Raw genomic sequence first — 15,098 nt, forward strand, 5'->3', positions numbered from 1 at the left:
TATCTTAAAAACACTAACCCATAGAGCTAGAGCAATGTGTTCCAATGACATTGCTCTCACTGCTGAACTTTCTCACCTGCGCCACACCTTCCTAACCAATGGCTATAATCCCCATAAGATAGATAAAACACTAAATGCTACCCAGAAATCCCCCCCCCCCCACTATCTACCACAGAAGACTACAACAAAACTATCACCATTCCGTACATTAAAGGCACATCTGAAAAGATATCTAGGATGCTTAATAAACACCAACTGCGCACTGTATTTAAACCTTATGTGAAATTGGCAACTCTCATCTGTTCACCTAAGGACAGATTCACTCCTTTATCACATCCAGGAGTCTATGAAGTGCCCCATTCTTGTCATCGAGCCTACTACGAACAGACAGGAAGAACTGTGGAAATCCACCTCAGTGAACACAAAAAATATATCTGGAACTTTCATTATGGCAAGTCAGGTCTGGCAGACCATGCTTTGGATACCCCAGCACAGGATCAATTGGAAAACAAAAATAAAAGTACTGCACTGAAGCTTCTACAAGTCAGAGAGGTTGTTCCTGGAATCAACAGAAGCCTTAAAACATACTCCAAACCTTAACAAGTATGGCTGTATAAATCTACCAAAGATTTGGGAGACAGTCATCCTAAGACCAAATTAATATTTATTCATTTTAATTTTATTTTTTTCAAATTTTGGACTCTATATTTTTTTTCAAGACTTTGGACTACTGTTTTTTTTTTTTTTATTATTATTTTTTAATTTTTTTTTTTTATAACTTTGATGGCACAATATTAGGACTTTAGTCTTGTGTTGCACGCTGCAATTACTTATATTAGACCACTGTTACACCAAATTGGGTTGTCTCACATTTGTAACAAACTTTGTTTGTGTGCTCTGAAGATGCTGGATATAATACCCGTGAAATATAAGCTTTAAAGTTAATAGTTATTTTCTTATCAATCTGTGTTCGCATCAATACCGTTTAAATCCAATTCAACCAATAATTTAGTAATTTTTTTTTTTTTGTTAGTGAATAGAAATGATAAGCAGAAATCTTTAAGTTATGAAATTATTAATCATTTGAGAAAATCTATACTCACTTACAATCAGGAAGTATTAAACATTAAAAAAAAAAACCTTGGGGCGTGAAAGAAGGAGTTTGCCCAGGGCGCAAAATTGTCTTCGTCCGGCCATGCCACAGAAGGTTCTACTAAGGTAGAAGTGGAGGAATTTTTTGGGGCTTTAGAGAAAGCAACTGACACAATGAAAAAAGGAAAAGTTGGTCCTTGTTGGGGATATAAATAGCAGAGTAGAAAATGATTGTCAGACATACAAAAATATTTTGAGAAAATTTTGAGAAAAGAGTAAAGCGAATAAAAATGCCAAATACCTGTTGGATTTCTGGTTATTAACTAACACAATGTTCCAACATAAAAATGTGCATAAATTCACATGAAGAGAAGAGGCAAGGAATAAGAAAAGTCTCATTGACGATGTTATGGTTGACAGTGATTATCTCACTGGTGCAGGACACTAGAGTTTACAGAGCATTTGAAATAGGAAGTGATCAGCATTTAGTCTTGAGCAGGATAAAATTGAATTTTATATTGAAAAGAAGAACATGTAAGACAGTTTTAAAGCAAATAAAAGTTGAGCAGTTCTCAGATGTGAACTGTAGACTAAAATACACAAACATTATTCAAGAAAAAATGAAAGCATTTGAGGATAGGAACCAAACTTTGGAGATTCAGTGGCAAATCCTGAAGAAAACATTGATTGATTCAACCAGAGAATGAATGTGATGAGATTGTCCGCAAGGATAGAAAAATCAGAATTGCATGGTGAACACAAGAAGTTAAAGAGAGAGTGAAAAAACAAAAAAGCATATCAAAAGTTCCTGACAAATAAGTCAGCTTATGCTCTTAGAGAATTATTATTATTACGTGATCCCTTCAGGGAGTCCAAAGACTCATCGAGGGAGGACACATACTCTACAGCTCTCTATCTCAACCACTCAATCCATCACTAGTATTTTCACAGACAATCACAAACATCCATGCCCACAGCAGGATTTGAACCCTTGGCCTTTTGGCAGGAGAGCAGATATGCTAACTGCTCGGCCAACCAGGCAGGCAATGACAAACACAAAGACAATGAAAATAGGCAGAAGCATTGAAAATATAATGAATAAAGGGACAAATGTAAGAAAGCTAAACAGTGTGTAAAACTAGCTAAACAAAAGTCATGGGAGGACTTTGGCAAGAACATAGAAAATAAATATCAAGAAGGTGGCAAATATTCTGGAGGCTGTTAAAAAAGATCAGAAATGGAGGAAAGAGTGCAGTAAAAGGAATTAGAGATGATAAAGATGACATGAAAACCGGTGAAAAAGATATCCTTGATGTATGGAGTAATTACTTCTAAAAATTGCTAAATGAAACAAACAGCGACAGCATTGTGGTACAAAACATTTAACAGGCAAGAAATGAGGAATACATATCCACAGTGGAAGTAGAAAAAAAACCCATCGAAAGCCTGAAATGAGGAAAGACAGTGGGAGTAGATAATATTTGACCATAAATGTTCAAGTATGGAAATATAAAAGTCTTGCAGTGGCTGCATTGCATAGTTTAGAAGGCCTGGACAGAGGAACAAATTCCAGATGATTGGAGTAGAGCTCTCATAGTACTTATATATAAAAAGGGAAATAAAACTGAATGGAGAATTACAGAGGTTTTTCCCTACTGATTGTTCCTGGTAAGATTTATGTAAGTAAACTTGAGAAACAGTTGAGAAGGATTATGGAAGGGAAGCAGTATTAAACCTGATATCAAAATTGGAGATGCTAATCTCAGCTCTTTGCTTTATGTGGATGATGTTATACTTTTAAATCTGCTACAAGTCTTATTACAACAGTTACAAGAATAACTGTTGTAATAGATATGCATAAAGGTCAGCAATAACAAGACAAAGACAATGAAAATAGGAAGAAGCATTGAAAATATCAACTGCATTGTGAATGGGAAAACCTATAGAACAAGTAAAACATTTCAGATGATTTTTAGTGAAAATGGTAAATTAAATATGGAAATAGACAACAGAATCAATAAAAATGGTATGGTAGGAAGTCAACTGAATAAATTTATATGGAATAAGAGAGAAATTAGTCAAAACACTAAATTAGCTGTATACAAAACAGGATTCGAACCAATTTTAACTTATGGATCTGAGAGCTGGGTAAGAAATAAAACACTCGACCAAAGACTAGAGACCACAGATATAAGAGTCCTGAGAATAGAGGCGTGAACAGATGGCATCAGTGGCAATATCCTATTAAAAACAAAACAATTCAGAATGTCAAGATTTTTATTTGGGATTAACATGTTCAGTAAGATCTAAGTATAGATTGGCAAAAATCCTTTAACCCAGCTCTTGCAATAGGCATTCTTACATTTCTGACATAATTAACTGTATCTAAAGTACCTTGCTGGAAAATATCTGGGTACTCCCCCACGCCCAAGCTGTGGAACAGTATAGTATTCCATCAACCGTAGGAGACCAGTGGGCTATAGGATATCTTATCACAGATATGAAAAGTTTTAAAGTTTTTATCCTATTTCTAGAAGCATTATTAAAAACTTACAGTAGAAGGTCCACAAATTAGAATTTGCAGAGAAAATTAGAAAAGGATCAACAGTACATTTGAAAAATGTACTGTTAAATTTTTTTTTCCCATAGAGAGAATCTCTTTCAGGATTTAGATATTCCCTGGAGAAATTAAAACTCCAAATTCAACCATTCTGCCTGTTTACATGACCTGAAATGTGGAGTGATGGCTTGTTTGAACATATGATTCTGTGGAGAAAACTGTCCTCTTCTTCCATCCCTTTAATATATAATTAGAATTATTTCAAAACAGGTTAATATATCAGTCAGTTTGAGTGATATGCTGAATAATCTATAACTTACGCAGCTCCTCCCGTGTTATTCAAGGGTCAACTGTATATGTAACTATTATTTATATCAATACATTTATATTATTATTATTTATATTAATATATAATTAATGTAAATAATAAATACATTAAGCAGCTGGTATGACCATTTAAATAAATAATTATGTTATGGAATAAGAGAGAAATTAGCCAAGATAAAGTAGCAGAATACCAGACAGAATTCAAACCTGTTTTAATGCATCGATATGAATACTGGGTCAGAAATAAAATAAATGAAAAAGACTACAGATGATACATTTGAGTGTTGTGAAGAAAATTAGGAAAGTGAAGAGATGATATCAATGGCAAAATCATATTTAAAATGAAGTAATCAGAAAGGAACTTGCTAGGGTATTCAAGAATGTGGAACAGAGGCTAATGTAAGGATCACTTCAACAGAATGAGAAAGGAAAGATTTGCCAAATATGTGTCAGGATGGTAGAGAAAAATATCTGAGCAAAACTAAAATTCAAGCAGATTGATGCAGTGTCTTGGAAGACTGAAATGTAAGATATGACATTAATTATGAAATGGAGACCTGGCAAATAACGATCAACTTGGAAGAAAGTTGATGATAGGAAGCAAGTAATAATTAAAAACTTAATTATGTTGAACCCGTACAATCTCTTGCATACTAGGGCATATATTAAGCGATGATGATGATATGCATAATGAGTTGCATTGACATCTAATATCCTTTTATTATCTGACATTTTGAAACTCGCCCGCAATCCGAAAACTGCTCATTTCAATTATGTACATTATTTGCCGTTTTATAGAATATTTAAACTGCTAGTAAACACTGCAAAATCAAAAAAATTGAATTGTTCTGATGTCTATTATTTGTGGTTTTAAAATATTTGAACTCAAACTCCTGCTAACATCAAAAAAGGCCTGAATATTGATTGTTCCTTTTTGTAGTTTTATGCATTATCTGAACATCCAAACCCTTTCCCGAAAACATCTTATTTCAAACAAATGCATTGCTTTTTTTTTAAATCATATTTTTTCCCTGTAAACATGAAATGTTTTTAATAAGCAATAAAAATTCTACAAATTTTAGTGACAAGCAAAATGTTTCATTTTTCATTAAGCTAATCATTTCATTTCTTAAATAGTTATTAGAAACATAGTCATTCATAGATTTATGTCCCTCATTATCAGTAATTTGCATGGAGCACCTCCCTCCCCACTCCATCTTTTAGTAACTTACCATTGACACATAGCAGTGAGTCCGACACACTTCACATTCTTGCTCGCTCTCATCCTCTATACCTCTTGGTCGTTTCTTCTTGTCCTTTACTTCCAACAATGGGAGTCTTTCTGAAATCTTCAGTCCTAAGTCATATAGCTGCTTTCTAAGTTGAAGTTCATTTTCCCTAAAAACAATCAAACTTCTAAATCAATTTCCTTCGAGAAATTTTTTATTTTATGAAAATTTTAATATTTTATGCTTTTATAAAATTACATAAAGAAAACAACAGAAAGCAACTCACTAAAGTGAGCCTCAGGGGCTCACTTTAGTGAGTACGGGTGTGGCAAACCCGAGGTACCTGATGCTGGACCAGGCCTTACTTCATGTAATATACGTGTGTTATATTATGTGTAGACTAGTCCCTCCTCTTCCTCCCTTGCTTCCTTCTCTTCTTGCTCCTTCCCCCCGAATGCTATTAAGAGTATTCAAGGGAAATCGTTCCTATTTTGCTGTGTCATTTCGTCTTGTGCTAACAGGACATTATCAAACACTGTTACATGATCAGACTATCAAAAAACGTTCATACTTCATCGTCCGTTGTACGGGTTACCAAGGGACACATTCGGGTTTTAGGTAGAGGGACCCGTTCGAAAAATATGTTACAGTCTCCCTTGGACACCACCCCTCAGCACTCTGCTAGAGGAAACTCCATCAATGGGCCTGCTACCCGTTTGGGGAGGTGTTTAGGGACAGCGCAAAGAAATGGTTCTGCAAAAGGATGGAAATGGCAACGACAACGGCACCAGGCTATGGCTTTAGGCAACTGGAACATTTTCTCTCTGACAGGGAAGGAGTTGGAACTGGTCAAGGAAGCCAAGCGCTACTAGCTAGACTTAGTCGGGCTTTCTTCGACCAAGAGGAGAGGCTCTGGAACTGTCGACCTGGATAATGGGTGGAAGCTCTACTACTCTGGTGTGAGCCTGACAATGTCTGCTCAGGCGGGTGTGGGAATACTCACAAGCCCCCAGCTGTCAGACTGTATTACTGAGTGGATCCCATTGGGGGGACGGGTATGCGTGTTAAGGCTTCAGATGAAAAACCATGATTTGGCTGTGGTGCAAGCCTATGCACCTAATCTGGAGTCAGAATACTCTGCCTTCCTAGAGGAAGTGGATGCTGCTTTTGACAGGGTGGCAGACATGGAATCAGTCCTGCTAATGGGTGACTTCAATGCACATGTTGGAACAGATGACCAGACATAGAGGGGTGTGGTTGGGAGGAATGGTGCCCCTGACCTTAACACGAATGGGTTGAAATTATTGGACTTCTGCTGTACTAACAGCTTGTCCATAATGAATACCTTCTTCCAGCACCGAGAAGTCCATAAGTATACCTGGTACAGGGATACACTAGAACAAAGGTCTCTGATTGACTTCTTTATAGTCTCAGCAGACCTATTTTCCTCAGTGTCGGACGTTTGTCTGAGAAGAGGGGCAGAACTGTCACCTGACCACCACCTTGTTGCGTGCACTCTACGGCTTCAGAAACCAGATGCTACCATCAACGCTGGTGGGCCTAAGTAGTTATACCGCGTGAAATGCGAGGCATTGAAAAATGAGGCTGTGAGGAAGAATTCTGCAGACATTTCCTCCAGGTTCAAAGAGATTTCCAAGCATACTGCAGATGTTGAGGAGGAGTGGAATCTGTTCAGAACAGCTGTCACTGCCTCTGCACTCTCATGCTGTGGCAGAAAGCGGCTTGGCATGGCAACGAGCAGTGAGAAAAGGACACCTTGGTGGAACCAAGAAGTCCAAAAAACTGTCTGGGCAAAAAAGGAGTCCTACCTAACATGGCTTAGGGTCAGGTCAAATGAGATGCGTTTGCAGTATGCTGAGGCAGTAAAGATAGCAAAGCAGAAAGCTTGGGAATCCTTTGGAGAAAGATTAGACTCATCCTATGCAAATGCAAACAAAGTATTCTGGCAGACCATCCGCTGTCTTCGAGGGAGGAAATCGTACACAGGAAGGGCAATTAAGACCTCTGATGGTGCACTTTTACCAACCGAGAAGGATATCCTCCACAGATGGAGGGAATACTTTGAGAGCCTTCTTAACCCGGGTGGCCCAGCAGTTGTGGACATCCAAGAGGTGCAGATTGGGGCAATGACTAGTCTCACAGCAGAAAAGGTCCATTTAGCAATAAAATCACTAAAATCGGGCAAGGCTGCTGGCGATGATGAAATTTGGCCCGAAATGCTAAAAGCCTTAAATCGAGACGGTGTTCTCTGGCTGACTCGAGTGTGTCAGGCTGCTTGGATATCTGGGCGAGCACCAAAGCAATAGCAGACAGGCATAATAATACCAGTCTTCAAGAAGGGAGACCAGAAGAATTGCAGTAACTATCGTGGCATCTCTCTGCTCAGCCTGCCTGGGAAAGTGAAAGCTAGGTGCTTAGAAAGACAGTGCAGGAGCATAGTTGAGTCAAAGTTCCAGGAAGAACAATGTGGCTTTCGTCCTGGTAGAAGCACAACTGACCAAATCTTCACTTTAAGGCAAGTCTTTGAGAAATCTTGGGAATATGCCAAGAATGTCTGCACATGTTTTGTGGACTTGGAGAAGGCATATGACCAGTTCCTCGCGATAGGCTTTGGCAAGTAGTCCAGGAGTATGGAGTGGATGGCCAACTATTAGCTGCCATCAAGTCCCTGTATGAATACTCACAGTTTTGTGTCAAGGTAAACAGCACAAAGTCTGAGCCTTTCACAGTCTCCATTGGCCTCCGCCAAGGGTGTGTTCTGTCACCCCTCCTTTTCATAATATTTATGGACTGGATTGATAGGCACAGCCGAGGCAGTGAGTGTGTCAGAATTGGAAGTGTAGCATTGGACGTCTACTTTTTGCAGATGACCTAGTTCGGCTTAGCTCTTCCACAGATGACCTCCAGCGGACCCTGGATAGGTTTGTAGCTGTCTGTGCAGATGCCGGAATGAAGATCAGTGTGGCCAAAAACTGAAACATTTGTGGTCTCAAGACAACCATCCCAGTGCACTCTACATGTAAGTGGAGTCCCAATGAAGCAGGTGGAGAAGTTTAAATACCTTGGGTCCATATTCATGAATAATGGAAAATGGGATGTAGAGCTAGATACTCGAATTGGTTTAGCAAGTTCAATATTGCAGGAGCTTGGCCGTTCGGTAGTATTGAAGCGGGAGTTAAGCCAGAAGGCAAAGCTGGCTGTCTTCAATACAGTCTATGTTCCCATCCTCACCTATGGTCACGAGAGTTGGGTAATGGCCGAAAGAATGCGGACACGAATCCAAGCGGCTGAAATCAGGTTCCTTTGAGGGGTTGCGGGGCTGACAAGACTCGACAGAGTCAGAAGCTCTGCAATTCGGGAAACCCTCAATACTTAACCGCTGCTTCTCCGTGTTGAGAGATCACAGTTACATTGGTACGGGCACCTGGTCAGAATGCCACAAGAGCGGCTCCTCCCTCAGCAGGCCCTCTTTGCCAAGCCAGAGGGTGGGAGGCCACGTGGAAGGCCAAGGACTCACTGGATAGATTATATCCAAAACCTTGGGTGGACGCGTTTGGGAATCCCACACCAGAACACCTGAGCTTGGTGGCAGAGGATCGTGATCAATGGAAGTTTTGCAGCTGTTGCTCCCACAACCCAATTAGGAAAGGTGGGCCTTGAAGATGTATGTATGTATATCTAACTTCCATGAAGTCAAAAGACATTATGCAAGGTCTACGCACTCAGGTAATGTATTCCACTTGCCAACAAATTTCCATGCAAAGAACCTGCTCCTCACCCCCTTGATGACATCCTCTATATACAGCTTCCAGCAATGGTCTCTTATACATCTCAATCATATCTCACATGTTTAGGATTAGGCACTGTTTTACACTCATACTGAAATATAATGGGATGGATACAAGACAAAGATAAATAATTAAACAGCAGGTTTAACCGTTCTGATATTTCATCCCTGTCACAGTGTTCTTCAGAAATGCAACAACATACAAAAACAAACACAAAATAATAAGCAGAAGAAATTAAATTAGACTATCTAAAGCCTAAATCATATCTCCTCTCTTTCTTCTATTTATAAGGCTTTTCAAATTGCATTTCCTCAAACTATTTTCACATTACACCTAATACTGATTTAATGAATCTTCTCTCTGCACTCCCTAAGATATTCAAATTCTCTTGAAAACCAGGAGATAAGAACTGCATATAGTAGTCCATATGCAGCTTCATCACATCCTTATACAAGGGAACTATAAGCCTCCTGATTCTGCATGTCAAGGTCCTCCTCATTATTGTCATAATCAGCTGTGATGTTCTCACAATTCTAGCAATGTGATTCCTAGGCTGAATTCAAGTCTTTGTCCACCTCCTTCAAAATTTCACCATTGTGTACTAATGGTGAAATTTCGAAGGCAGTGGAGAAGTGGTGAAAGGTCTTCAAATTTCCATACAAAATTTCAAGATTTTCCACTCTGCAACATTAAAGAAATTGTTTTTTCAGTAGTACCTTTCAAGCTAATCTGGCTGGTGGTGTATTTATATAATTATATATTAAAATCTTTACTGAATAATGATATTGCTGAATTTCATGGTTCATACTTCAGTGCCTTCTGCATAGTGGGCTGCAATATGTACAAAAATGTATTTACATTTTTGTGCATCGCTCTGTTGTGTGTTCATAATCTTTGTGGGTGATGCTGATTTCAGGTAGGATTTAAAATGCTTTAAAGCTATGTGTTATTTTATGGCTATTCTCTTTCTAATATCACACAGGTAGCATAATTCAACAATGCTGAGAATGGTTAAAAGATTAGGTTGAAAATTAATTTATTGGCCTGTTTCTCAAAAAGCTGAGGTTGTAGTCGTTAAATGGAAGGGCTATGAAGAAATTTTTTCTCAATACATAAAAAAGGGCAGCACGATAAGCAGGTTTGATAAGTTTGCAGATGAACTGTTCATGGAAGTTGATTTTTGTGTATTTTACATGTTTAGAGGAAAGTGAAAATGGTGGTAGTCAGTTTGGTGAAGCAGTGCCCATGAAATTATCAATAGAAAAAGGCAATGCAGAAAGGGAATTTGTGTCGGGGAAGGGACACACACAGTGAGTGAGTGAGTGTGAGAGAGAGAGAGAGAGAGATTAATTGATTGATTTGGGGTTTATGGCACAAGGACAGCAAAAGTCATACTGCACCAAGTTACAGCAGTACACAGGGTGTTGGTAGATAAATAAATAAATAGTTACAAGGAGAAAAATAGTGAACAATTTAAAATATATGTACAAAGTTGAGTATTTACAATGCTGCATCTACATATATACAAATTAATAATTAAATGTCTTTGAATCTCACCAGAATATGATTATTGGTAAGACAGGTGTTGTATTTCTCACAGATAGGTGGGTCATCAGCCCTCAGTAAATAAGAATGTGTGAGATGACTGTGACCTATGTGGAGCCTAGCAAGAAACTTCCTCTCTTCTCTTCCTATGTTGATTAGACTGTGAGTGCTTAATTTCAGGCTTAACCTCATGCAATTGGTTTGTCAGTGCTTCCTGCCATGAGTATTGCTACTGTGCAATTAACTATGATTTTATAATCTAGTAGCAAGGCTTATATGTTGGTCATACATAACTGGTAATTAGCATATGGAATTAACAACGCATATGAAGGATATTAATTAAAGGCAACTTTAATGAATAACTTCTATATTTCGGCAACGTCACATTGCCATCTTCAGGAACATAAAAATATGGTATGTGCATGCAGGCACTAACAAAAGCAAATGAGGAAGAAGGCAAGAAACTAATATTGTTCCTAAAGTCCTAATGGTGCCCTCTGGCGGGCTAATTTTGTTGTCTTGGCCGTTGGGCTGAAGTTCTCATAATGTAAGTCTCCCAAATTTGGGATAGTTTCATGCACCCAAATTTGTTGAGGTTTGGAACGTTTTTTAGAGCTGCTGATGATTCCTTGAATAATCTTTTGTACTTAAACTTGCTGCGGTGTATTATTTTAGTTTTCTTCCAACGAATTCTATGGTGGGTATCTAAGGCATGGTCTGCCAGCCCAGAGTGGCTGTACTGGTGAAACCGGATGTAGTCTTTGTGTTCTGAAATCCTGATATTTGCTGTCCTGCCTGTTTGGCCAAAGTAGGACAATTTGCAGCTGCAAGGGACCTGGTATACACCAGGTAGGTCTAGGGGAAGTGGTTGGTCTTTGGTAGACAATATTAGTTTCTTGCCTTCTTCCTCATTTGCTTTTGTTAGTGCCTGCATGCACATACCATATTTTATGTTCCTGAAGATGGCAACGTGACATTGCCGAAATATAGAAGTTATTCATTAAAGTTGCCTTTAATTAATATCCTTCATATGCGTTGTTAATTCCGTAAGCTAATTACCAGATTTTATAATCTGTGTAGTGAATATAAGGGACTGTTAAACAGTAGGCCAAGAAAGTATGAGCTGATCTAACACCTGTATCTGTGATGTCATTTTCCTTAATTCCAATGTAACCTGAGAACCCAACACAACCGAACATCAAAGCACTTCACCAAGCTCTGGATGCAAATTATACACCAGAGGAGATAGCCTTTAAAAAACTCAAAGAGCCTGTATAAATTATACACTTCTGGTAAGAGTTTTTTTTTTTTTTTGAAATGCACAAGTGCAAGCTGAATGGCATACAATTCTGCAGTATAGTTACTGCAATCAGGTGGGATATGGTTCGAGATTGTAATGTTAGGGAACACAGCTAACAGTGCTCTCTTATCTTGAATCATCAGCATAAATGGGCAAGAAATCAGAGTGGGCTGCTCTTTGTGCAGCCATTGAACAACTGATGAAGGCAGACAGATAAAGGTGTATGAGATTTCTCTAGTTGACAAAGTGAGAGGTTGCAGGATGAGGTGCAAGCCTGCCATGGAGGAATGCTGTTTTGTTTGATGTGGGTAATGTTGTTAGCACTCGCACCAACTGCTTCCATAGCATCTTTAACACGCATAACAAAGGGACAGATGACAGCCTGGAGTGTGCAATACAGGACCTCCCATGCAGGGAAAAAGACTAGTTCATGCAGGGTGATTTGGAAGTGACTTTATTTATAGAGCATAATTAAGAGGCATATATTTTCATCTAAGTGATGGGGGAGGGGTTCAGAGTTCATTTGATTCAACATAAAGACTTTGGATGGGTTATGTGCAAAAAGCATCAGTAACTAAATGGATATCGTAGAGATAGACCGGGTCCCAATGGAACATGCTCTCCCTTGCAGAACTGTAAACCTGGGACATAACCGAGCTTTGAATGTACAAGTGCACGATAAATGCAGAGCAAGGAACATCAGTCAGCATCCCATTCAGTAGAGGATGAAGTGCTGAGGATGTTCAATGCTTTTTTGCACTTATCCCAAAGATGATGAATGTGTAAAGAAAGTGAGCTTTCTATCAAAGATAAGTCCCAGAAACTTGGTCTTTGGAACTATAGGTAGATACTAGCTTGTATCATTCTTAAATCAGGATTGCGGTGGAGAGTACATTTCTGGCAGAAATGTACACAGATGGTTTTTTCAGCAGATAACCTGAACCCATGAAGAGATATCATCGATTGCTTCTTGAAGATGTCTTTCAATGACCCACATATTGAAGCAGTGACAGTATATTGTGAAATCATCGATATAAAGACAACTGTCTACTGTGGGAGAAACCTGTTCAGTAACTGAACAGTAATTGAAGGGTCACACTTTAAGACAGGGCCTTGAGGACTGCCCCCCCCCCCCCACCTGGACTTGGAACAGATGGTTGGAGAGAAAGTTCTTAATAAAAAGAGGAAGGTGCTCCTTCAGACCAAGATTAAACAGGTTCTTTAATATGAGATCTCCAGGCTGTGTCATAGGCTTTTTCCATGTTGAAGAACACTAAAACCACATATTCTTGTTTCACAAAAACATCTCTTATACATGTTTCAAAATTTCTAAGGTTGGCTGGTGTCTACAAAAACCACATTGTGTACCCGAAAGAAGTTTGTTGCCTTCTAAGTACCAGAGAAGCCTTGCGTGTACCATTTTTTCCAAGGCCTTATAAAGACAGCTAGTCAAAGCAATGGGACGATAATTGTTGGCCTGGGTCTGGCCTTGGGATTGCAATGACAATCGACTTATGCCACGAGTTTGGAAACTCTTCCTCTGTAAATATTCTGTTGTATAGTAAGAGAAGGAGATCCATAGAAGATGATGGGAGGTGTTTTATCATCTCATATTTCATTTCAGTAAAATTATGAAGACTACTACGTTAGAAAAAATTACTTTAATTTCCCAATGTTTCGACCTTCATATTAAAGTCATTATCTACATACAAAGACAGGCTATATTACATTTCAAACAGTATGCTAAAGTGACAATGATTTGATCAACTGTTATTCTACTAGACTAACCGCTAGTGAGAAAAAAAAAAAAAAAAAATCCTACATCAAAGCTATATTCTATTTATAACATCATCAGAGAACAAATTCATATAGATAGGTTTAATACAGCAAAAGTGGTGGACTATTCCATAATTTAATTTAGTGTACTATTGTGTGCGTACTATCATCAGCAAAACTATAAAACTGTTAAGCAGTATAAGAGTTTGTACGACTTGCATCCAAAACTATGTCATGTTTCCTAAGAGATGTGCTTTGGGACAAGAGTGGTGGAATCCATCCTGGTAATAATTGATTTATTGGTTGGCTACAAACAAGGTAGCGAAGAATTTGGCAGTTGATACATGTTTTCATTGCTTTTAAGAAGATTAAGGTGGGGGAAGAAGAAGGGATGATAGTCTGATGGTTCACTTTTATCCTCCCCTTTTTGAGGATGGAATGGATATATACTTGCTTCTATAATGTAAGGATATGTCAGACAATGATGGTAGCTTAAATAGACAATTCCATATATGAATTAATACTCCTATAGGAGAATTGATTTACCGATTGCTGTATGACCACGGGGCTTGCAAAGTCTATTTTTATTCATTCGTGTTTTTTTTTTTAACAGATATTGTATACTATTGTGTAGGCTGAGTGTGAAGCTAGGATTTTTTTGACTAGATGACTCGTTTGAGATATGCTGAGTTTATGACTCTGGCACACCATGACCACTATCAAAGTCTTGGACAGTGGTCAAGAGTAATATGCAGTGTCAGAAGAACTCTGATTTCAAGATTATTGATTCCAGTTATTCAGTAGGAGAAAGCATTTGGATTGAGAGAGTGAAAACAGTAATCAGCAGAAATTGTGCACAATTTATGGAAACCAAATCACATGTGTTAGAGCAATTACTTTACTTATAATTAAGAAATAACACTCAAAGTTTTGACTTCTATATCAAGGTCATCATCAGAAAAACATACATATGAACTAGACACAAGCTACATGACACTACACAAAAGTAATCTAAATTGAACTGCTTTGTTAATCATTTATGCTAGCCTGACTTCTGGTGAAAAAAAAATGCAATAAATAAATAAAAATAAAATCGGTAAATACTTTTTTTATTCATAATAAGTGGAATAACATATAGATGATTAATAAAAAAATAATAGCAGAACTGCATCTTTACAGCCCTGTTTGTCTTAAGGTTTTCTTTTGTTGAGGTTCTGGATCCTATATGGGTTTTTCAGATTCTTGGAATTACTAATGCATCATTCTTATTGAGATTAGGATGATGAATCAGTACAATAATCAGCAAAGAATAGCTTGTGAGACTGATTCATCATCCTAATCTCAACAAGAAGAATGGATTAGTAATTCCAAGAATGTGTAAAACCCATCTGCAACCCATATAAAATCTAGTCCAGAACATGATGACAGAGCCTCAACAAAAGAAAACCTTAAGACAAACA

At 38.1% G+C, this 15,098-nt stretch overlaps 1 protein-coding gene across 3 annotated transcripts in view; it reads right to left on the reverse strand.

The window, feature by feature from the left end:
- Window positions 1–15,098, reverse strand: part of Jarid2 (Jumonji, AT rich interactive domain 2) — a 557,336-nt gene that overhangs the window by 66,744 nt on the left and 475,494 nt on the right. For all 3 annotated transcript variants that reach the window (XR_016549859.1, XM_090408748.1, XM_090408747.1), the window contains exon 19: window positions 5,212–5,377. Coding sequence is in view for 2 of the 3 variants with exons in the window: in XM_090408748.1 (XP_090264874.1) it covers window positions 5,212–5,377 (166 nt within the window). In the remaining variant the exon portion in view is untranslated. The remainder of the gene's footprint in view (window positions 1–5,211; window positions 5,378–15,098) is intronic.

The sequence above is a fragment of the Typopeltis vanoorti genome, chromosome 18, assembly GCF_054136105.1.
Source record: "Typopeltis vanoorti isolate ZY-2024b chromosome 18, IOZ_Tvanoo_1.0, whole genome shotgun sequence".
NCBI lineage: Eukaryota > Metazoa > Arthropoda > Arachnida > Uropygi > Thelyphonidae > Typopeltis > Typopeltis vanoorti.